The 19,672-nt window shown below is 54.3% G+C and overlaps 3 protein-coding genes across 11 annotated transcripts in view; 2 read left to right on the top strand and 1 right to left on the bottom strand.

Annotated features, from left to right (window-relative positions):
• The window catches only part of Stab1 (stabilin 1), a 30,504-nt gene extending 26,039 nt beyond the window's left edge, over positions 1-4,465 (top strand). For 4 of the 8 annotated variants that reach the window (XM_039095096.2, XM_008771055.4, XM_008771053.4 and 1 more), the window contains 17 exons: positions 22-171; positions 275-331; positions 421-619; positions 1,141-1,290; positions 1,369-1,473; positions 1,620-1,727; positions 1,804-1,997; positions 2,081-2,225; positions 2,313-2,446; positions 2,531-2,696; positions 2,791-2,900; positions 2,992-3,111; positions 3,185-3,334; positions 3,415-3,519; positions 3,605-3,751; positions 3,837-3,953; positions 4,289-4,465. In XM_039095096.2, the coding sequence (XP_038951024.1) occupies positions 22-171; positions 275-331; positions 421-619; positions 1,141-1,290; positions 1,369-1,473; positions 1,620-1,727; positions 1,804-1,997; positions 2,081-2,225; positions 2,313-2,446; positions 2,531-2,696; positions 2,791-2,900; positions 2,992-3,111; positions 3,185-3,334; positions 3,415-3,519; positions 3,605-3,751; positions 3,837-3,953; positions 4,289-4,345 (2,214 nt within the window). In that variant the 3' untranslated portion in view covers positions 4,346-4,465. Of the gene's footprint in view, positions 1-21; positions 172-252; positions 332-420; positions 620-1,140; positions 1,291-1,368; positions 1,474-1,619; positions 1,728-1,803; positions 1,998-2,080; positions 2,226-2,312; positions 2,447-2,530; positions 2,697-2,790; positions 2,901-2,991; positions 3,112-3,164; positions 3,335-3,414; positions 3,520-3,604; positions 3,752-3,836; positions 3,954-4,288 lie in introns of those variants that run through there. The other 4 variants (XM_008771054.4, XM_039095098.1, XR_005494942.2 and 1 more) reach the window with 4 other exon arrangements.
• Nt5dc2 (5'-nucleotidase domain containing 2) lies at positions 4,358-12,411 on the bottom strand. Of its 2 annotated transcripts, none has more exons than NM_001009271.1 (14): positions 12,134-12,411; positions 8,676-8,860; positions 8,373-8,447; positions 8,050-8,105; positions 7,852-7,945; positions 7,571-7,699; positions 7,424-7,484; positions 7,241-7,343; positions 7,050-7,151; positions 6,729-6,810; positions 5,202-5,288; positions 4,961-5,101; positions 4,786-4,850; positions 4,358-4,697 (listed from the first exon to the last, which is right to left on the bottom strand). In NM_001009271.1, the coding sequence occupies exons 1-14, from the start codon at positions 12,351-12,353 to the stop codon at positions 4,436-4,438; spliced, it is 1,662 nt and encodes a 553-aa protein (NP_001009271.1). In that variant the 5' UTR covers positions 12,354-12,411; the 3' UTR covers positions 4,358-4,435. The 2 variants fall into 2 exon arrangements, with proteins under 2 accessions (NP_001009271.1, XP_008769208.3); XM_008770986.4 differs by lacking the exon at positions 12,134-12,411 and adding an exon at positions 9,209-11,274.
• Positions 12,412-14,424: 2,013 nt separating this feature from the next.
• Uqcc5 (ubiquinol-cytochrome c reductase complex assembly factor 5) lies at positions 14,425-18,265 on the top strand. The gene is made up of 2 exons (NM_001399168.1): positions 14,425-14,717; positions 18,162-18,265. The coding sequence occupies exons 1-2, from the start codon at positions 14,570-14,572 to the stop codon at positions 18,251-18,253; spliced, it is 240 nt and encodes a 79-aa protein (NP_001386097.1). The 5' UTR covers positions 14,425-14,569; the 3' UTR covers positions 18,254-18,265.
• The last annotated feature ends 1,407 nt before the right edge of the window (positions 18,266-19,672 follow it).

Raw genomic sequence — 19,672 nt, 5'->3', positions numbered from 1 at the left:
CCCTCCATCTTCTCCCTTGAGGGCGAACTCATGGTAGGTGAGAACGAGGCCCGCATTGTGCAACGGTACTTGCTGTTTGAAGGGGGCCTGGCTTATGGCATCGACCAGCTGCTGGAGCCACCTGACCTTGGTGCCCGCTGTGATCGCTTTGAACCCCAGCCGCTTCAAACGGTGAGGAAGGCCTCAGGGCCAAAGGTGCACGGCAGGGGTCAGCCTACCTGTCCTGTCCTGCCCACCCACCTGACCTTGTAGTGTTGGCCTCCATCTCCCCCAGAAGACTTGCAGCATCTGTGGACTGGAGCCACCCTGTCCTCGGGGCTCACGGGAGCAGGTAAGGGGCTGGAGGCTGAGCTGAGGGTTGGGGTAGAGGCGGGGCACATCAATCAAGCTCAGGTAGTGGCCTAACTCCTTTTGATCCAGGGCAGCCCTGAGGCCTGCTGGCGTCACTACTCCAAGTTCTGGGCAACTCCTCTGCACTCCATAACCATGCGTGGAGGTTCCTGGATAACGCCTAGTTTTTGGAACCGCAACCACATGGGTAGGGGTTGCCACCGCAAATGTGTCACCACCGTCTGGAAGCCTAGCTGTTGCCCTGGTCACTATGGCGCTGACTGCCATGGTAAGTATCCAGAGGGTTACGGACAAGCTGACCCGTTTCTCTAGTTCCCAAGATGGCCGAAGACAAGGTCATCTCCCTTTAGAAAGGATATTGGGGGCTGGAGAGATGGCTCAGAGGTTAAGAGTACTGGCTACTCTTCCAGAGGTCCTGAGTTCAATCCCCAGCAACTCCATGGTGGCTTATAAGCATCTATAATGGGATCTGATGCCCTCTTCTGGCCTGCAGGTGTACATGCAGATAGAGCACTCACATATAAAGTAAATACATTTTTAAAAAGGATATTGGGGTGCTCTAGGGTGGGGGGAATGCATAAGAAGCCAGGTAGGAATACAGAAGATTTTGTATCTGTTTTAGAGTGCTGGAGGGTTTGGGTGTCCTCTGGGTTTGGTGTGGTCTCAGTGGTGTGGGGACACGAGAGGACTGATCGTCCTTGAAGAGTCTTGGCTGGCACTTGGTAGGGCACAGATGGCAGATGCTCTTACGAGAGTCTGGTGACATTTCACATCTACACTATGCCCTAGCTTGCCCCGGTGGTCCCAGAAGCCCCTGCAGTGGCCACGGTGTGTGCCTGGATGGCATAAGCGGAAGTGGGCAGTGCAATTGTCATCCGGGTTTTGCCGGGACAGCGTGTGAACTCTGTGCCCCGGGTGCCTTCGGACCCCAGTGCCAAGGTAAGCCATCTCTTCTCCGTCCCATTCTACCCTGCCCCATCTCCTTTGGCCCGTGTATCGACTTGTCCTTCTCCCCAGCATGCCGCTGTGCCCCACATGGGCGTTGCGATGAAGGTCTCGGGGGCTCTGGCTCCTGCTTCTGCGATGAGGGCTGGACTGGGCCACGCTGTGATGTGCAGCTGGGTGAGTAGCCCTTGAGCCTGTGTCCGTGCAGCATCTGTGGATATACACTAGTGCATGCCCTGGCTGCACACCCAAGGGTGGATGGGAGACACAGTGGCTAGGAGGGCAGCTACTGACCTGATCCTCTGGGATGGGTCCTGGGACAGAGTTGCAGCCCGTGTGCACCCCGCCCTGTGCACCCCAGGCCGTGTGCCGTGTGGGCAACAGCTGTGAGTGCAGCCTGGGCTATGAAGGGGACGGCCGTGTGTGCACAGGTAAGCCGTGACTTAGCAGGTAGGATGCCCTAGACCACGCTAGGACCTGGCTCAACCACTTCTTCCTTGCCCCCAGTGGCAGACCTGTGCCAGAAGGGGCATGGTGGCTGCAGTAAGCACGCCAACTGCAGCCAGGTGGGGACAGTGGTCACCTGTACCTGCCTGCCTGCCTATGAGGGTGACGGTTGGAGTTGCCGAGCTCGCAACCCCTGCTTGGATGGCCACCGTGGAGGTTGCAGTGAGCATGCCGACTGCTTTAACACCGGCCCGGTAAGCAGGAGGGGAGCCAAGCAGCCTGTGTGCAGAGGCCCCACTCTCCCAGTCCCTGTGAGATATCTGCTCTCTGCCTGCAGAACACGAGGCGCTGTGAGTGCCATACCGGCTACGTGGGTGATGGGCTGCAGTGTCTGGAGGAGCTTGAACCCCCTGTGGACCGATGCCTGGCAGAGTCCTCACCGTGCCACACAGATGCTTTGTGCACAGACCTACATTTCCAGGGTGTGCTTGCTTACCTACCCCCGTCCCACCGCGGCATCCCTGGCTAGTTACTGTCCTGTCAGTCGCACACCTTCTTTCTTTCTGCAGAAAAACAGGCTGGTGTCTTCCACATCCAGGCCACCAGTGGCCCTTATGGCTTGACCTTCTCAGAGGCCAAGGAAGCCTGTGAGGACCAGGGAGCCGACCTTGCTTCCCTCCCTCAACTCTCTGCGGCCCAGCAGGTGCTCAGGCCTCAGGGGTAGGAACTAAGCCTGCGGGCAGCCCACTGGGTTGGGCTTTCGTCCCAGCCACTCCTGCCTTTACAGCTAGGTTTTCATGTCTGCTTCCTGGGCTGGTTGGCCAATGGCTCTGCTGCCCACCCTGTGGTCACCCCGGCGGCAGACTGTGGTAATAATCGTGTAGGTGTAATCAGCCTCGGCGTCCGCAAGAACCTCTCGGAGCGCTGGGATGCCTACTGTTACCGTGTGCGAGGTATGTCCCTTCCACCGACCTCTCCCTGCCCCTGCCCCTGCCCCCTGAGGTCCTTAATAAGCCTCTGTGAGCTACTGACTCTCCTTTCCTGCAGATGTGGCTTGCCAATGTCGGGTCGGCTTCGTGGGTGACGGGATCAGCACGTGCAACGGGAAACTGCTTGATGTCCTCGCTGCTACTGCCGACTTCTCCACCTTCTATGGGGTGTGCAGGGGCCGGGCCTCAGAGATGGGGATGCAGGCTGTTGGGATCCCTAAAGAGCTCCCCCACAGCCCCATCTCCTCCTCCTCTCCAGATGCTGCTGGGCTATGCCAATGCCACCCAGCGAGGTCTTGACTTTATGGACTTCCTCGAAGATGAGCTCATCTACAAGACACTCTTTGTTCCTGTCAATGAAGGCTTTCTGGACAACATGGTAATAGGAGGGGCTTGGGCACCTTGCTCTCTCCAGCAGGCTCAACCCAACAGACCTTGCTCTCTGCTCGTAGACGCTGAGTGGCCCAGACCTAGAACTCCATGCTTCTAATGCCACCTTTCTGAGTGCCAATGCCAGCCAGGGGACATTGCTTCCTGCCCACTCAGGTCTTAGTCTCTTCATAAGTGACACAGGTCCTGACAACATTTCTTTGGTTCCTCTGGTGAGTGGCTTCAACTGCATTGCAACCCTACTGACTCAGCCCTTGTTTACCTGCTGGGCCTGACTGCAATTTCTTTGCAGGCCCCAGGGGCAGTTGTGGTTAGCCACGTCATGGTGTGGGACATCATGGCTTTCAATGGCGTCATCCATGCTCTGGCCAGCCCCCTGCTCACGCCTCCCCAGCCTGTGAGTACAGGAAGGGGGAGACAAAGCCTCAAAGGGTGAAGCGAAGTCCCTGGCCTAGTCCTTGACTTTTCCTTTCTCCTTACAGAGGGCAGTGCTGGGATCTGAGCCGCAGCCTGTGGCATTAAGTTTGGGGGTTGTGATAACTTGTGGAACGCTGCTGGGGCTGGTAGCTGGAGCCCTCTACCTGCGTGCCCGACGCAAGGCTCCAGGCTTCAGCTTCTCTGTCTTCCAGGTGAAGAATGCTAGGGGTGGGCGGGCGGCGGGTCCTTCTGTCTTGTTTGGGGGTAGGACCTTATCAGTCAACACTCATCTTCCAGGCAGAAGATAATGCTGATGATGACTTCTCTCCATGGCAAGAAGGGACCAGCCCGACCCTGGTTTCTGTCCCCAACCCTGTTTTTGGCAGCAGCGACATCTTTTGTGAACCCTTTGATGTGAGTATGGGGTGGGAGGTGTGGTGGGATGTGTGCGTGTGAGGACTGACTGTGTGGTGGGATGTGTTCGTGTGAGGACTGACTGTGTGTGCTGGGATGTGTGCGTGTGAGGACTGATTGTGTGGTGGGATGCGTGCGTGTGAGGACTGACTGTGTGGTGGGATGTGTGCGTGTGAGGACTGACTGTGTGTGCTGGGATGTGTGCGTGTGAGGACTGACTGTGTGGTGGGATGTGTGCGTGTGTGAGGACTGACTGTGTGGTGGGATGTGTGCGTGTGTGAGGACCGGCCCTGGGCCTACCTTTGCTTAGCTGCGCCCTGCTTCTCTCTTTGCAGGATTCAGTCCTGGAGGAGGACTTCCCCGACACCCAAAGAGTCCTCAAGGTCAAATGATGGGCTGGAGCATGGACGACACAGACTACTTTTATTGTTTGTCAGGGTGGCTGAAAGGCCGATAGTTTGTCCAGGACAATAAAAGCGCCCTCAGCGGATGTGGGCCATGTCACCAAGAAAGGGTGTCTTCATGCAGCCGGTGCACAGCTGGTCCATCCAGAGGGGCGCCTCATGCTGCAGAGGTGTGCGGCGTGGGTAGAACGTGAAGTCTACACTGTAGTTGAGCAAGCAGCTGAGAGAGGCCATGTAGAGGTCAGAGAAGCGCACGAGACGCCTGGAGAAGTAGGTGGGGTTGTGGAAGGTGCGGAAGATGCTCCCAAACTGAGCGTTGAACAGGGCCTTCGTGATGCACCTAGAGGAGAGAGACATGATAAGGTCAGTCAGCCAGCGTGCAGAGAAAAGGCCGCACAGGCTTCCTGCCACGGCCGCTCCCCGCTCACCTCAGCTCTTGCCGCTCCTTCATCCAGGTAGCCAGCACCTGCCGTGACTCAGCATCCTGATAAGTCTGGGGAAACACGGACGGGGGCGGGGCGGGGGCGCGGTTGAGCATGCGGCCAGGAGGTGCGGCTGCAGCTCCAATCCACCGGCTCCCCCTCTTTGCCCTGTTGTTGTCACCTGCATGCGTTCCAGCAGCCCCGTGAGAGCCTGCTGCCAGGTCAGCGAGTGCATGTACTGTTCTGTGTTGATGATGCGGATCTCGCGCTCCAGCTCAGGGATGATGGCTCCCGTGCGCCAGCCGTGCCGCAGCATGAGATCCTGGGGGAAGAATGGGAGACAGACCTCAGCCCACCTGGGGGGGCCCAACGGCTCCCCCCTCCCTCCCTCCCTTCCCTGGGTAAAAGTCCAACCCCCTCACCGCCAGGTCACTGTAAAGGTGGTCACCGAAGTAGAGCACACGTGGCCCTCGCCATTCAGTCAGACGAAGAAAATCAAACAGGTTTCCCTGGGGAGCAGAGGACTCTGCTGAGCCAACTGTGCTCCGGGATGGCTGTGGGAGCCAGGCTTGGGCCTGCACCAGTCCTCCCAACTCTCCAGAGGCAGCTAAAGCCAGCCGGATGCTGGGCTGCCCTTTCCCGTGGCCTCCCTGATCTGTGGCCCTCACTGCTTCCCACTTCCAATGGGGGCCCGGGAGGGGGGGTCCTGCCCGCGGCAGAAACATCTCTCGCAAGGGTGGATTGGCCCTCACTCAAGGGCCGCTTACAGTGGCCTTTCACCTACCAAGGCAAGAGCTTTAGTCCCTGTCTGTGAGAAGCAAACCGCGGGGAGGGCCCCAGGCCTCACAGCAAAGGGCCCTGAAGTTCTTGTAAATCTCCTCAGTCTCCACCCAAGGGACCTGTGGACCAACTTGTAGAGCTCACTGCCAGACCTCGCGCTCCTCCCGCTCCAAAGGCAGGAAAGATGAAAATACTGAGGCACATAGATAACCGTGGAGTGGGGGGCAGAGGGGCCAGAGGCTGGAAGTCCAGCAGCTACCAGAGGCGCCACGCTCCGGGGTGGGAATGCACACTCAGCGAAGCACAATTCACAAAGCAGCTCAACTCAGAGAGCTGGAAAGGGGTGCGGCGGGCAGCCATGCAGGAACTGAGCTGAGAAGACAGACGAGAGGGGGGCAGCAGACAGGCTTTGGGGGATGTGGCCCCTAGGTCAGAAATCAAGGGACAGCCGAGGAGAGATGGGAAAGAAAGACTTAGGGGAAGGGTCCTGAGAAGTAAACTGGCCTGATACACAGTGTCAGGCCTGAGAGACGCCAAGAAAGAAAGTCACCTTCCCCCAAAGAGGGCTGCCACAGTTGGATGCTAAGACAGCTCAGAGCTGTGGGCACCTAAAGGACTTGAGATCAGTGTGCAGCCATGTAGGATGCTGGATGAGAGCAGCAATATGCCTGCCAGCTGACCCGAGGCATCTCCATGATGCTCTCCTGGCCAAGGCTGGGCTCCCAGCACCATCTCAGCTAAGATTTCTGTGGTCCAGCCTGGGCTACCAGTGCTCCAAATCTGGCCTCTCTTCCTAGCTACACAGAACATGGGGATGGGTGGGTGGGGGGTGTGTGCCTCAATTCATAAACTGTCTCCACAGGCCCACCTCAGGGTTTCAGTCAGGCTGGTTTGGCCTGCAGCAGTGTTCAGTGACAATTGTTCACAGAAAATCACGGTGTAAGTGGGGGGCCTAGAGGTGATGAGGCCAGGGCTCCTAGGCCACTGTGCAGACATGTGACCAAAAGGCCACGTTCTCCTTTCGTATCTGCTAGTATATCGCCTAGTATCTAGCTTCCTTTCTAACAGTCCTGCCCTGGTGCCATTGGCTCTAGCCCCATGGTGCAAGCCTGCAAGTTTAGGAGGCTGCCCTGTACAGTCCAGGGCCGCCCACCAGCCACTGTCCTTACCTGCCGATAGATCTTGCCCTTTTCTAAGCGAGTGATCCGGTCCCAGTGGAGGGAGCCCTTCTCGTCAAGCTTACGGAAAGGCCTGCGTGAAGGGCAGAGAGCCCGATCTGTAGTGTGTGACAGAGCCAGACTGGGTAACCTCCTCCTCACCCCTGAAAAGGCCCACCCACTCAAGTGGGGCACGGACCAGCAAGGGGGTGTCTTTACCTAAGCACATAGAGTACTTAGTCAGGGCCAAGTGAGCTTTGCGCCTGCGTCTTCTCCTTGGCACGGAGCCTCCGCCCTCCTCCCGCAACCCCATAGTCCCTGCCGTGCCCATACTTGCGCCGGTCAGTGAAAAAGTTGGGCTTGTCTGCCTGCACGATGACCACATCGAAGAGTTGGCGCCAATCGGGACCCACCATGTGCCGCATCCCTTTGTCCCTGTGTGGAGGTGGCACTGGCTAAAGGAGGTCTGGGAGGGGTGCTGCGCCCGCCAGCCTCGCACCCCTCCCCCCAGGGCCTGAACTCACACAAAGCTGAAGGGACTGTTGGTAATGAGGAACAGCTGTTTCCCATGGGCCACCAGGCGGCTCAGGACCGCAAATGTTTCATCCCCTCTCAGGATGTACTTCTCTGAAAGGGAAGATGGGTCTGCCAGGGCCAGTCCTGTGACCCTCAGGCAGGCTGCAGGAAGGACTACTGTCCACCCTTACCCATGTCTTGCTCAATCCACTGGTACATGAGGCCTTTCACATGCACATCCCGGATGGCATCCTGGTGGGGGCAGGGGGACAGTGAGGAAGGCCTACCATGTCACAAACAGGTTTTGTCTCAGCTAAGGGACAGTCCCCACTCCTCACCGTCACGTCCTTGTAGAGGTGTACTTGGTCAAACTCTAGGCCGTGGCCCAGAAAGTAGTCCACCACACAAGACAGCAGAGCCATCTCTGGGAGTGAGAAGATGTCCATGAATTGCTTGATAGAAGGGCCCTGGGGAGGGAGTCAACTCTCAGCCACTACTCCGAGGACTAGAGACTGAGGGCTATACTTTGGGACACTGGCCACTGCCTCACAGGAGGCTGGCACCCACATCAAAATCCCTGGTCTGGGTGCTTTGGGCAACGGCAGGTGGTGTGGGTTACCTTGCCGTAGAAGCCGCTCATCTGGTAGAGTGGGATGTGCTGGGTGCCACCGTACAGGTCAACCACCTCATCATCGGGCACAGGCTGGAGGCCCCTGAGTTGGGAGGGGTGAGTGAGAGGAAAGGTGCCCTCAGCCCGAGTCGAGACAAGGGTATAACATAGGGAGAAGGGTAAGGTCAGGGCGCACCCGGTACTAACCTGTAGGCTGTTCCCAGTTGTACATAATGGAAAGCATCAATCTTCATCAGAAGACTCTGGAAGCAGGGGGCGGGGCCAGTGGTGAGGGCGGAGCCAGTGGTGAGGGAGGGGCGGGGCCAGTGGTGAGGGAGGTGTTTGTTACTGGTCCAGCTTCTCCAGGTACCTCCCAACCCTCAACAACAAAACCTCCACTGGATGGTGTTGGGGGAGGGGGGAGAGCTACAACTGAAGCGAGGATGGTCTGATGAGGAGAGATGGAAGTGGAAGAAGCTAGCCCTGTTCACATCTAGTCAGGAGTGGTCAGTCAGTGCCGAGCCACTCACCTTCTGAATGTCGTAGTGGAGACCGCGGATGGCAAAGCTGGGGTCATAGTCGTACTTCCGAATTCCCTCAGGATACTGTTGGGCAAAAAGCCAGTAGCAGGGGTTGGGGATTTAGCTCAGTGGTAGAGCGCTTGCGTAGGAAGCGCAAGGCCCTGGGTTCGGTCCCCAGCTCCGAAAAAAAGAACCAAAAAAAAAAAAAAAAAAAAAAAAGCCAGTAGCAGTGCCAGCCCCCAGCCCCGGATACCACGGGAACCCCAGGACTCAGTCTGGGCCATAGGTCACGCTCCATCCTCTTGGCCTTACCTTGTAGTGCTCTATCAAGATGTCCCGGGCAGCACTGAAGATCTCAGGGTGCAGTGCGTCTGCGTACTGGGCCAGCGTGTAGTCGTAGTCAAAGCCGTAGACTTCGACGTCGCTCAGGCTGATCTCATTGTTGGCATAGATGGCTGCTGGGTTTAAGAGGCTGCAGACCTCAGGGGGCAGAAGGTCTAGAGGGAAGGAGATCCAAGGCAGGACCGTCATGATCGTCTCATTTATGGCAAACAGCAAAAGGACGTGTGGCTACCTGTCCCCAAGTGCCCCACAAGACACTGGACTATGGCATCTTAACTATCACAGTAAAGGACAAACAGAAGGAGCGGGCCGCGGTAAGGCAGAACTGGCAATGGGCTAGCCTGCTTCCTGAGGATTGGGTCAGAGTCACAGGGCTCCCTTTTCTGTTAATCAATCACCTGCAGTGCACCACGTATTCTGAACCTGGGTCTCTCCCAGGCTGGTTACTAAGTCCTACCGGATGGGGGTGTATGGGAACCCTGTCTAAGTGCATCACTGCTCACCTGCCTCACTTTCCTTGAGGTTACCTGCCAAGGGCAGCATGCAGAGACTGAGGGCTCCTCCCAGAGGATGATTGCTCTCTTTTGACCTGACTGGAGGCTGCAGCTATGAATGTTGCTTTTCCACTTTGCCCAGGGCTGGGGATGGGGCCCAAGAACATTACAGGGGCAGAGCGCCCATGAGGCTGCCAATTTGGAACACCTGCCATGCCCTGGAGAGTAAGGCCCCTCTAATCGGATTTCTCCTGCTTGCCAGACCACATAATGACATTCCCTGGCTAAGGCCAGGGAACATTGCTAATTACCACAGGAGGAACATAAGACGTCGGGTTTTGGGGACACAATCCAGCTCTCTTCTGGTGATAGTCACAAAAGCCTCTGAAAGATTCACAGAGGGAAGCTAAGCCCTGCGCTGTGCCAAGAAGGTTCTGGGGCCCTAGGCTTGCCTGCCTTGTGTTCCCCATCCGGAAAGCTGGTAAAGTGGGTGGGGAAGTGAGCCAGGCAGGATCAGGTAGGTCCTCCTTCTCATGTCTGCGAATTCAAGAACGTTAGCCCTGGGCTAGTTTCTTTTAAAAGGGGGACTAAAGCGGGGACCAACCCACTTCGTGCAGTATTTCTGCCCTGAACCTATACAATACACAAGATCAGATGCACCTCTGAGCTAGAAGCCCTGCCCTGGGGATCCCCTTGGTCACTTCTAGAGCAGGGGGAACAGGCAGGACTCGGCATGGTCTCATAGACTTGATGTCCGAGCCTCCAGGGAATCTGTCAGCCACACCAGTCCTGATCATGAAGCAAAAATTTCTGGCTCCCCAGTGCGTCTCGTGGCGGCTGCACTGTGCATACGCCTCCTGTACGTGCTGAGCTGTTGCCTCAGAGGCCCCTCTGGAACACAGGGCTCCACCCCCATTTCCTTTAGTGTCAAGCACAGGGTGTAGGTGTGGGAACAGGTGTGGCTGGTTCCTCCGGTGGCCTCAGGCAGCTCTTCTGAAGATTCCCGAGTGAGGCTCTTCGCCCGGATATGCTCAACACACACCTCTCTCTAAAGAACCGCCTCAGAGACACCCCTTACTGCTGTCTCGAGGACCCTGGGCCTCAGCTGCCCACCTCGCTGGATATTTCCACAACCCTACACTCCTGGATGTCAACTTGTTTGCGTTGGGAAGCGTAGACATGGCCTTTGTGGGTCCAAGCTTGCAGAGTTCTCACTATGTCTTGCCACTGCTTTTAAGGGCTCTCTCAGGGGCATATAAACCTTCCTGGAACAAGGAGTGTGGGCAAGAAGCACACAGGGCCTGCTTACCGCATTTCCGGACCAAGAAAATCATAGCTTTGGGTGCGTGGGGTAAGCCGGGAGAGGGTATGCCATGACCCAGAGGTAGTCTGCTGTGTTTGTGACTTTACTGTCTAGCCCTCCTTCAGGTTCTAGGGCTCCGGCAGTTACCACTCGTGAGTCTTAAAACTCAACTCCTTCCCTCCTCCAGTCCCATGAAGTCACATTGCCACCTCCAGTGCCCAGAGAAGAGCTAAGCTCAGGGAGGTGAGGGCACCTGATCAAACCACCCAGACCCTGGCACCGAAGTTGAGATGCACATTCAGGCCACTCTGCCTGTTTTAATCACCCTTCTGTCCAGCCTCCTCATCCCAGGAGGCCAAGCAGTGTAGGTGATGGTCCTCCATTGCTCTCTGACGGGCTACGAGCCCTGGCAGTTTTGCTCAAACTCCTTCAGAAAACCTAGTGTGGTGGTGGTGTTAGTGTGTGTGTGAGTGTGCGTGCATGTGTGCGTGGGGGGTCAGGGTTCAGAAGCATGAAGCTAGCTCACCCTGGCATGGTAGTGGAAGTGGCCCTGCATACAAGAACCCAGAGGGCCTATAAGGGTCTGAAGGCACAGAAGGGTCCCCCCTCCCTCAGGATATTCTCAGTAGCGCCACCATCCCACCCCCTCTTGACTGCAGCTTGTCAAGAGGTGAACTCTGGCCAATGTCCAGCTCTCCTCACAGCTGGAGTGGAAGGCCTAGCCCAGTCACAGCTGGAATCTCCCTGTCAGGGCCACTCGGACTTATCAGACAAAGCAAGCCTATCACCCCTGTGGCTTCCTCCAGAAGCTCAGCAGGTTCCTACTTGGTTTGTCCTTTCAAAGTCATCAACACAATCCACTGAGGGTCTTCAGAGGGTGTGAGGCCAAGGGCCACTCTGCTGGGCAGTGATAGGGGCCACAGCCCAGACCACATCTATCTGCTGCAGTGGCAGGGCCCCACCAGACCCACCCAGACAAATAGGCAGATGTTCGGCACTCAGATCTCCTGCCTCATCAGCCCATTCCAAGGGAATGATTAGGAGAGGGTTAAGTGCCTTGTGCAGTTCTAGCTGAGACTATAGCAACTCCCCCTGGATTTCGGGGGGTGGGTGGGTGGGATGGGGGGCTACGGTAACTTTTCTGTTCCTCCAACTGAGTGTTTAGAGTGTGGTAGACCATAGACCGCCAGAGGCAAGCCAAAAGGTACCTGCAATGTCCGGCTGGTGTCACCTTACATCGTGCCATCTGTGAGCACGGATCAGCCTTTGTCCAGACATTGCAACTAGGGGCCAGAGGAGAACGAGGGACTGGGAAGGTTTTTACCGCTACTGCCCGCAGACTAGACCCAGGAGCAAGACCATAGGGGCCGCGTGCGCAGCGGCCGCTCCAGGCATTCCAAACTCCTGCCGCCAGAAAACAGACCCCACCACTTGCCCCAGGAGTAGCGCTGCTCTGCGGAGGCACCTCCTAAAAACCCGATGGAGCCTTTTCTAAAACGCCATTTGGCCCTCAGATTTTGGGACCCCGGCAAGCCCCACCAAGCGTCCTGGACCCAGGACGGTGTCCCGGCCGTCTGTTGGCACCGATCGGCAGACGACCTACGGCGCACTGCCCACCCGGGGTCACCCACCGTGCACCAGCCTCCGCATGTCCTGGTAACGAGCCCACAAGTGCGCGCTGAGGTCCGCGCCGTCTGCGGGCGCCGAGCGCGGGGTGCTGGGGCAGTGGGCTCCGGGACCCGGCGGGCCGCAGCCAGGGCAGGAGGGTGAGGACGAGGCGGCCCGCGGTCCGCCCTGGCCTCCGCACAGCAGCCAGCGCCTAGCTGCCGCCCGCAGTCCCGCACCCGCCATGCCCCCTGCGCGCTGCCCCGGCCGCCCTCCGCCCGTCCGCTGACCCGCCTGCCCACCGCCCTCCGACTGCCCGCCCGCCACCGTGGCCGCGTGCTTCTCAAGGCGGCCGGCCAATGGGGGAGGCGCGCGGAGCCCATCGGGCCAATGGACGCACCACTCAGCCCAGGGGTGGGAGGTCCCCAGGACGGGGCGGGGCGGGCTCCGACCCCCGCCTCCTTGTCCCCAGCTCGGCTCAGGGGCTCTGCGCCCCCCTTTGGTCATCTCGGTGGCGATGGCGGCACCTTTCCTCCCTTGGGCGGGAAGTCGCAGAGCTTAAGAGTCCGGGTCTCTGCGAGGCCTTGGAAGGGCTGAGGAGCAAGAACGCTGGAGTGTACAGCTCTTCCTTCACCCCAGGGTCTTTTTGTCCCTCTCCTGCGCTTCTGTCCCATTCTTTCCAGACAAGATCTCCTGCCCCGGGGCCTCCTGCCCCTGCCCCAGTTTCTGGCTGACTGCACATTCCACGGAAGCCTAGGCCGCTCATTCTCCTACAACCGTGCCTTCAGAACCAGTCCCAAGCTGACTAAGATCACTTGGCCTGATGGGCGGCTGACGTGTGTTGAGGCAGCATTTTCTTTGTATTGCCTGGTACCCAACACAGGTGATCAACGTAACCTGGAGCCTATCTACTGGGCGTACTCTTCTGGCTGTGAGCCAGGATCCTCCTTGCAGCCTCCTGGTTTTGGCCTCTGCAAACGGATGGGCCGGACCGTACAGGCCCCCAGTTGAATCACCACGGCTTTTTCAAGCGCTGTCTCAATGAAATTCTTTTCATTCCATCCGCTTCTGTTTTCGTAGCTTGCAGTGTACACCAGGGAAGGCTGGTCCGGCATCCAGGGCCTTGGTGGTGGTGAGCTACCCAACTGAGCACGCGTGGTTGTTGGGTTTAAGGTTGTGTGTAATGTGTACATTTGTAATTCGCCTGTACCTAGACAGAGGATCTGGTGTGCCAGATTCTGGTCTGGGTACTGGTAGTCATGGATACCAAAGGGTGGGCTCATGGTTGGCTGAGCCCTCTATAGGTCCAATAACCTAGGTGGGCTGTGATGACCTGGCCACATGTAAAGTTCTTCCAAGTGGATGCACACTCTACATGTTCTAGTCCTCAAAACCAAGAGAAATGGCAACAAATGCCAGCCAGGGGGTCGCTGTGTGTGGCTTCTTCTTGGCCAGCCTTCCCGGAGGTAGGCACAAGGCAGGCTGCCCTTAGTCAGCTGTTTATGACCCCTCCCTTCTCTGTCCTCATGGATCCCCCCACTGCCTCTACTCCCTCCCCAGTAAACCCTCTTCATACCAGATCTGTTGCATGGCATAATTTTTCTTGGCATGGGCCGGCCGGGCCCCCTTGTTGCGTTGTATTTCATAACACCCACAATGTGTCATTTAATTTTTTTAGATTGTCAATCCTCACAGCAGAAAGGCTCCGTTTTACAAGGGTGCGGATAGAGATGTGGTTTGACAGCGAAGTCACTCTACCTTGGTGCTCTTCTGCAACTATTAAAAGCACCTACAAGTTACCAAAATAACGGTACTTTCCCATTTACCATAGGTTTATATTATTTTACATGTTTGTTAGAGATAATTTTTTTTTGTTGTGATGATAAAGTTCAGTTTTCAAAAATGCATATCGAATTTGCTGTTTTAGAAGCCAAGTCAAACCAGTCACGTGCCAGAAATAAAAGGAAGGCGTGTCACGTAACTGCATTTTGGCTTATTTCCTTCACAAAGGGTCGTCACCTCGGTCAGGGTATTACAAAAAAAGATGGCGATGGCAGAGTAGGGGGTGCGGCAATAAACTCTGAGCCCCAGCAGCTGAGAGCAGGTCGAGGGCGGGGCCTCCACGCCACGTTGGAGACTCCGCCTCCCGAAGTTTCTCGTGTGCTCAATGTAGGCGCGTGCGCAGGCTTCTTCAGCCCGGCCCAGCCTCACAGAGCACGCGCGCTCAAACAGCACTCTGATTGGACAGTCTGAGAGTCCCGCCACATTCTGATTGGCGGAGTCGACCAAGCTCTGGGTCTGTCGGCTTTCGCCACCCCACTCTTGCGGCCGGACTGTGGCGCTGCAATCCAGTCTTGCTACTCGGTCCACGGGACTTCGCGGGACGCGCAGGGACGTTTGTACTGCCTCTAGGAACACCAGTCTACCTGGTTCCGCCCGTACCCCACTTTGAGGCCTCGGTCATGTTCAGGGCCCAGCTGAGGCGAGCTCTTCAGCGAGTGCCTGGGAAGCAGCGATTCGGCATCTACAGATTCCTGCCCTTCTTTTTTGTCCTGGGAGGAACGATGGAGTGGATCATGATTAAAGTGCGCGTGGGCCAGGAGACCTTCTGTAAGTGAGGGTGCAGCAGCCTCCGTTTCTCCTGTGGGTTTGCGATCACAGGCCGCTGATTCCATTCAGTTGCGGAGCTCCTTTCTTTGAGTGTTAGGACAAGTTAGTCTTTTGAGTTCTGGTGCAGCACAGCTGGAAGCCCTCGGGGCTCTTGTATTTTGTTCACACTGGCACCCAGCTCTCCTCCTCTCCTGGCATTTTAAGAGGGCACTTGCCTCTACTCAGGCTGTCTCTTTGTAGTCTGTCCTTGGCCCTGCTGGTGACATTGGACCTAAGGAACAGGATTACTTGCATGCGGAAGGAAGGTTAAGTCCCTTGCCCTTTGAGATCTTTAGCCCAAACTCACGAGGAAGTTATCCTGCCTGTCCTAGCTACTCACCACTTATCACTCGCAGTCCTTAGGTTATGTCTTTGGCCCAGAACTGTGGTTCTTTTTTTTTTTTTTTTCGGAGCTGGGGACCGAACCCAGGGCCTTGCGTGGCCCAGAACTGTGAAAAGAATATCTGGCATTTCTGAGAACTGCCTCTGGAATAGCCAGTTCCTTTTAGGCCTCACAACTTTTGGGCCCTGTGTCTGACTCTCAAGTAACTATGATTTGAGAATGTTAGGTTCTTTCAAACATATGTCTTTTTTTTAAGGTTTATTTATTTATTTTAGTTATTTATACACCGTCACTGTCTTCAGACACACCAGAAGAGTGCATCCGATCTCCGATCTCATTACAGATGGTTGTGAGCCACCATGTGGTTGCTGGGAATTGAACTCAGGACCTCTGAAGAGCAGTCAGTTCTCTTAACGGCTGAACCATCTCCCCAGCCCCAGAGAATGTTAGGTTCTTTCAAAATCTCCATTGATTTCTCTTTCTATACTTTGATATGGGGCCTGACTATGCTGGCCTTGAATCTTTAAATTTGCAGTCATCCTCTGGGTTTACAGGCATGGGCCTCCACTTAATGTTTAATAACCATCCATGAGAGTGAGTGTCATATCAAACAAGGTGAGTTTCAGAAGAGCTCATGGGATAAGGCTGGGTGTAGTTGGGTGAGAGAACAATTGCCTCACATAGGCCCAAGCTCTGTTTCCACTCCCTACACCCCACCATTAAGCATGCCACGAGGGTTGTGAGTAGTCTAAGAATCCTGGATGGGCACTTCATTGGATTGGATGGTGTGGGGAAGGCTTTTGGGGAAAGATGGACAATTAGGACTGTGAACCAGATAAGGGGAAGATCTGTGGCGCTCACTTCTCGGCAGTGGTAAGGGAAACCTAGAGACTTCTGTGTATGCTGTTCTGAGGGACTACAGCAGATGACAATTGAAGGGTGGCATGGATAGAAGGGTCCCTGTGTAGGGCTGTAAAAGTACCAGACAGTAAGAGTCTATGTTAGTGATTAAAGGGACTCTTTTGAGGAGATCAATACACAGGCAGTGCATGGTTGGCCAGATGTGACACGATGGCCTAGTCTAGCTGGCAAAAGGAATGCCATGAGTGGGTAGGCTTGAGACAGCTTAGAGGCAGTGCTGGTAGGTGTGGTAATTGAGATGGGGCATGGAGGTTTCTCAAGGAAGAGAAGGGCAAGGCTGGTCCTTCTACTGAAGGTGCAGAACATAGGCAGGGTGATCTTGCGTGCAAGGTAGGGCATGATGAGATGGGTTAAAGATCTCAAGTTGAGGAGGACAGTTTGGGCCAGACATCTAGGTTTACAGGCCACTCAGCTAAACTATAAAGGAAGCACCAGACTTCAGCATGTTTAAGGGGAGTTGGCCATTTGGAATGGCCAGAAGGAACACCAGGAAGGTTATCATTGACAAGTCTCTTAGGGTTTTACTGCTGTGAACAGACACCATGACCAAGGCAACTTTTATAAAGGACAACATTTAATTGGGGCTGACTTACAGGTTCAGGGTTTCAGTCCATTATCATCAAGGCGGGAGCATCCAGGCAGGCATGGTGCAGGAGCAGCTGAGAGTTCTACATCTTCATCTGAAGGCTGCTAGTGGAAGACTGACTTCCAGGCAGCTAGGGGGCTTTAAACCCATGCCCACAGTGACACATCTTCTTCAACAAGGCCACACTTCCTAATAGTTCCACTCCCTGATCCAAGCATATACAAACCATCACAAGTGATAAGGAAATGTGACTGTGACCAGGAGGTAACCGCTCGCCCTAGGAGAGACTGAAGGCTATACAAATGCTAATGAGGAAGGTAGGGGTTGGAACTTGGTTCAGCACTTGTTTTGGCATGCAGGAATTCTTGGAGAAAAATTGTGCGTGGGGGGAGGCTGGTGGGAGACTGGGAGACTCCATAAGTACCAGTGCCCAGTGGGATCAACCATAAAAATGAGAGTTCTTTACAATGGCCTGTGAAGGAAGGGGATGTCATTCATGGTTGAGCACAATGCTTTCAGCCATGTTAATGGATTGTATTGGAGGTACCACAGGCAGCATGAACTGAAGTGAGGCAGTTGGAGCTCTCTGGTTGCAGGTTGGGGGGTGTCAGGAAAGCCAGGACTGGGGAATGCAGCTGTAGTCTGAGCAGCATTCTTCCCAGGGGCACTGAAACTGGAGATAGACAGGAGGCCAAGGGGTTGGCACTTCGCCCCTAAGAATATGGGTGGCAGATCCCCGAGGATGACAGCCAAATGAACCCTGAAAGAAGAGGATTCTCTCTTTCTTTTTCAAATGATTTATTTATGTATATGAGTACACTGTAGCTGTCTTCATGCACACCAGGAGAGGGCATCAGATCCCATTACAGATGGTTGTGAGCCACCATGTGGTTGCTGGGAATTGAACTCAGGACCTCGGGAAGAGCAGTGAGTGCTCTAACCACTGAGCCATCTCTCCAGCCCCGAAATATTTTTTCTCTTAAAGAAAGGAAGATGTTTTCTTTTTACACGAGGGCAGAAAATGAGTAGTTTGGAAAACAGCTGCTGAGAACAAGGAACATTACTTCTCTCCTTACTCCGGTTTTGGGACCTAGGAAAGGGAGCAGCAGAGAGCCCTGGGCAAAGGAGATGTTGGAGAACAGAAAGACATGATTCTGGGACACACGTCTGTCTTTGAAGACATAGATATCAACCCTGTTGTTATCGCAGACTCAACATAAACCTTACTGACATTAGTTCCAGTGTGGGAGGTGGCACTTTGTGCCTTCCTTATGCTAGGCAAGCACTCTGCCGTTGAGACAGATCCCTAGTCTCTTATTTTTAAATTCCTCAATTTCAGGGCAAGTAAGACAGCTCAGCAGTTAAGAGCACTGGATCCACGTTGAATTCCCAGCACCCACACAGCAGCTCACAACTGTAACTCCAGCTTCAGGGGATCCCATACCCACCCACCTACCCGGTCAAAACAACAATGCATAGAACATAAATGTATAATTATTTTTTTTTAAAAAACCCTGTTTCTTAAAAATCTAAGCAAAATTTTTGTTTGATACAGATGATGTCTACCGTAGAAAAGCTTCAGAAAGACAGTATCAGAGAAGGCTGGAAGATATATCAGAAACCAATCTTCATAAGCTAATAAAGTGAACTTTCAGTGTTGATTCGGCCATCTTGTGGTTTTATAGTCTCACGCTTTCCTGCGCTGGCTTGAACTTAAGGAACTTTCTGCCCCTACTTCCTTAGCTCCATTCAGATCATACTCTTTCAGGGGACTCCCAGCACCCATACGACAGCTCACAAACATAACTTCAACACTGTCTTCTGGCCTTTGTGGACACTGAACTCAGTATACATATAGACATGTAGGCAAAACACCCGCCCGTACACATTTTTTCTGAACACTAATCCTTTAGCAACTGTTTATTAGTTCAGAAATTGCCTTTACAAAGAATTTTCATAGTTCTAGTCTCTGCTTGACTACATTCGAAGTCACTATTGGATCCCATCTTCCTAAAACTCATCCAGTGTCTCACAAAACATTTCATAAGCTATTCAGAGATCAACCAAGATGTTTTGCAATGCAGTCTGGATTATTTGTGAAACCTTTTAAAGGTAAAAAATATGTATTTTTATTGTATGTATGTATGTATGTATATATGTATGTATGTATGTATATGCATGCATGTGACTGTTTCCACTTGAGCATGACTGAGAGAGCAGGTACATGTGGAGGACAGCAGCACTGGATGCTCTGGAGCTGGCAAGGTTGTGGACTTACCCGTGTGGGTGCTGGGAATCAAGCCTGGGCCTCTGGAAGAGCAGAGAGTGCTCTTAATCACTGGGCAGAATGGTATCTCTCTAGCCCCAGCCTTGTTTCTTTTTGACAGAATTTCGATGAAATCATGGCCATAGATCACCTTAACTAGGGTAACCACACAGGTCATGTTTCTGTCCTGTTCCAGCCTGTGAGCATTTGTATGTGTGTGTGTGATTTCCTTAGTGACTACATACTGCTCTGCTAGTGCAGGGCTGCACACCTAGTAAAGATACAAGCAGGGGTTGGGGATTTAGCTCAGTGGTAGAGCGCTTGCTAGGCAAGCGCAAGGCCCTGGGTTCGGTCCTCAGCTCCAAAAAAAAAAAAAAAAAAAAAAAAAAAAAAAAAAAAAGATACAAGCAAGAAAGCTAACATACAATCCAGTCAAATCGGGGAAAGTCTAAAGGCAACTGGGCAGTCTGACCCTAGTATAAGTTTGGATCACTAGTGGAAAAAGGATTGCCATGTTTTCAAACAAGAAAGGGACCTACATTTTAAAGAAAAAGTAAGTTTCAGCCAGGCATGGTGGTACACACCTTTAATCCCAGCACTTGGGAGGCAGAGGCAGGCAGTTCTCAGCTGATGCTCGAAGGCCACAGGGTAACATCAAGTTAATAATCCCTGTCACAAACACTACTAGATGGGTGTGGGGCGCAGTAGAGGTGGAGGCAGGAGGACCAGTAATCAAGGCTAGGGTGGACTAGGACGAGACCCTGTCTTGAAAAAATAGAACCAGAAAGTCTCAACTTTTT

This window comes from Rattus norvegicus, chromosome 16 (genome assembly GCF_036323735.1).
Source record: "Rattus norvegicus strain BN/NHsdMcwi chromosome 16, GRCr8, whole genome shotgun sequence".
Lineage (NCBI taxonomy): Eukaryota > Metazoa > Chordata > Mammalia > Rodentia > Muridae > Rattus > Rattus norvegicus.
This window is presented reverse-complemented; position numbering and strand designations above follow the sequence as displayed.

Bases quoted from the DNA above. Each gene is read 5' to 3' on its own strand.
- Nt5dc2 (NM_001009271.1), bottom strand. From the start codon at position 12,353: ATGGCGGGTGCGGGACTGCGGGCGGCAGCTAGGCGCTGGCTGCTGTGC. The intron at 8,861-12,133 runs GTGGGTGACCCC...CCTTCCCTCTAG, and splicing joins CATGCGGAGGCTGGTGCACG to ACCTTCTGCCCCCTGAGGTC. The intron at 7,344-7,423 runs GTAAGGGTGGAC...CTTCCCTTTCAG, and splicing joins GTGGATTGAGCAAGACATGG to AGAAGTACATCCTGAGAGGG.
- Uqcc5 (NM_001399168.1), top strand. From the start codon at position 14,570: ATGTTCAGGGCCCAGCTGAGGCGAGCTCTTCAGCGAGTGCCTGGGAAG. The intron at 14,718-18,161 runs GTAAGTGAGGGT...TGTTTGATACAG, and splicing joins CGTGGGCCAGGAGACCTTCT to ATGATGTCTACCGTAGAAAA.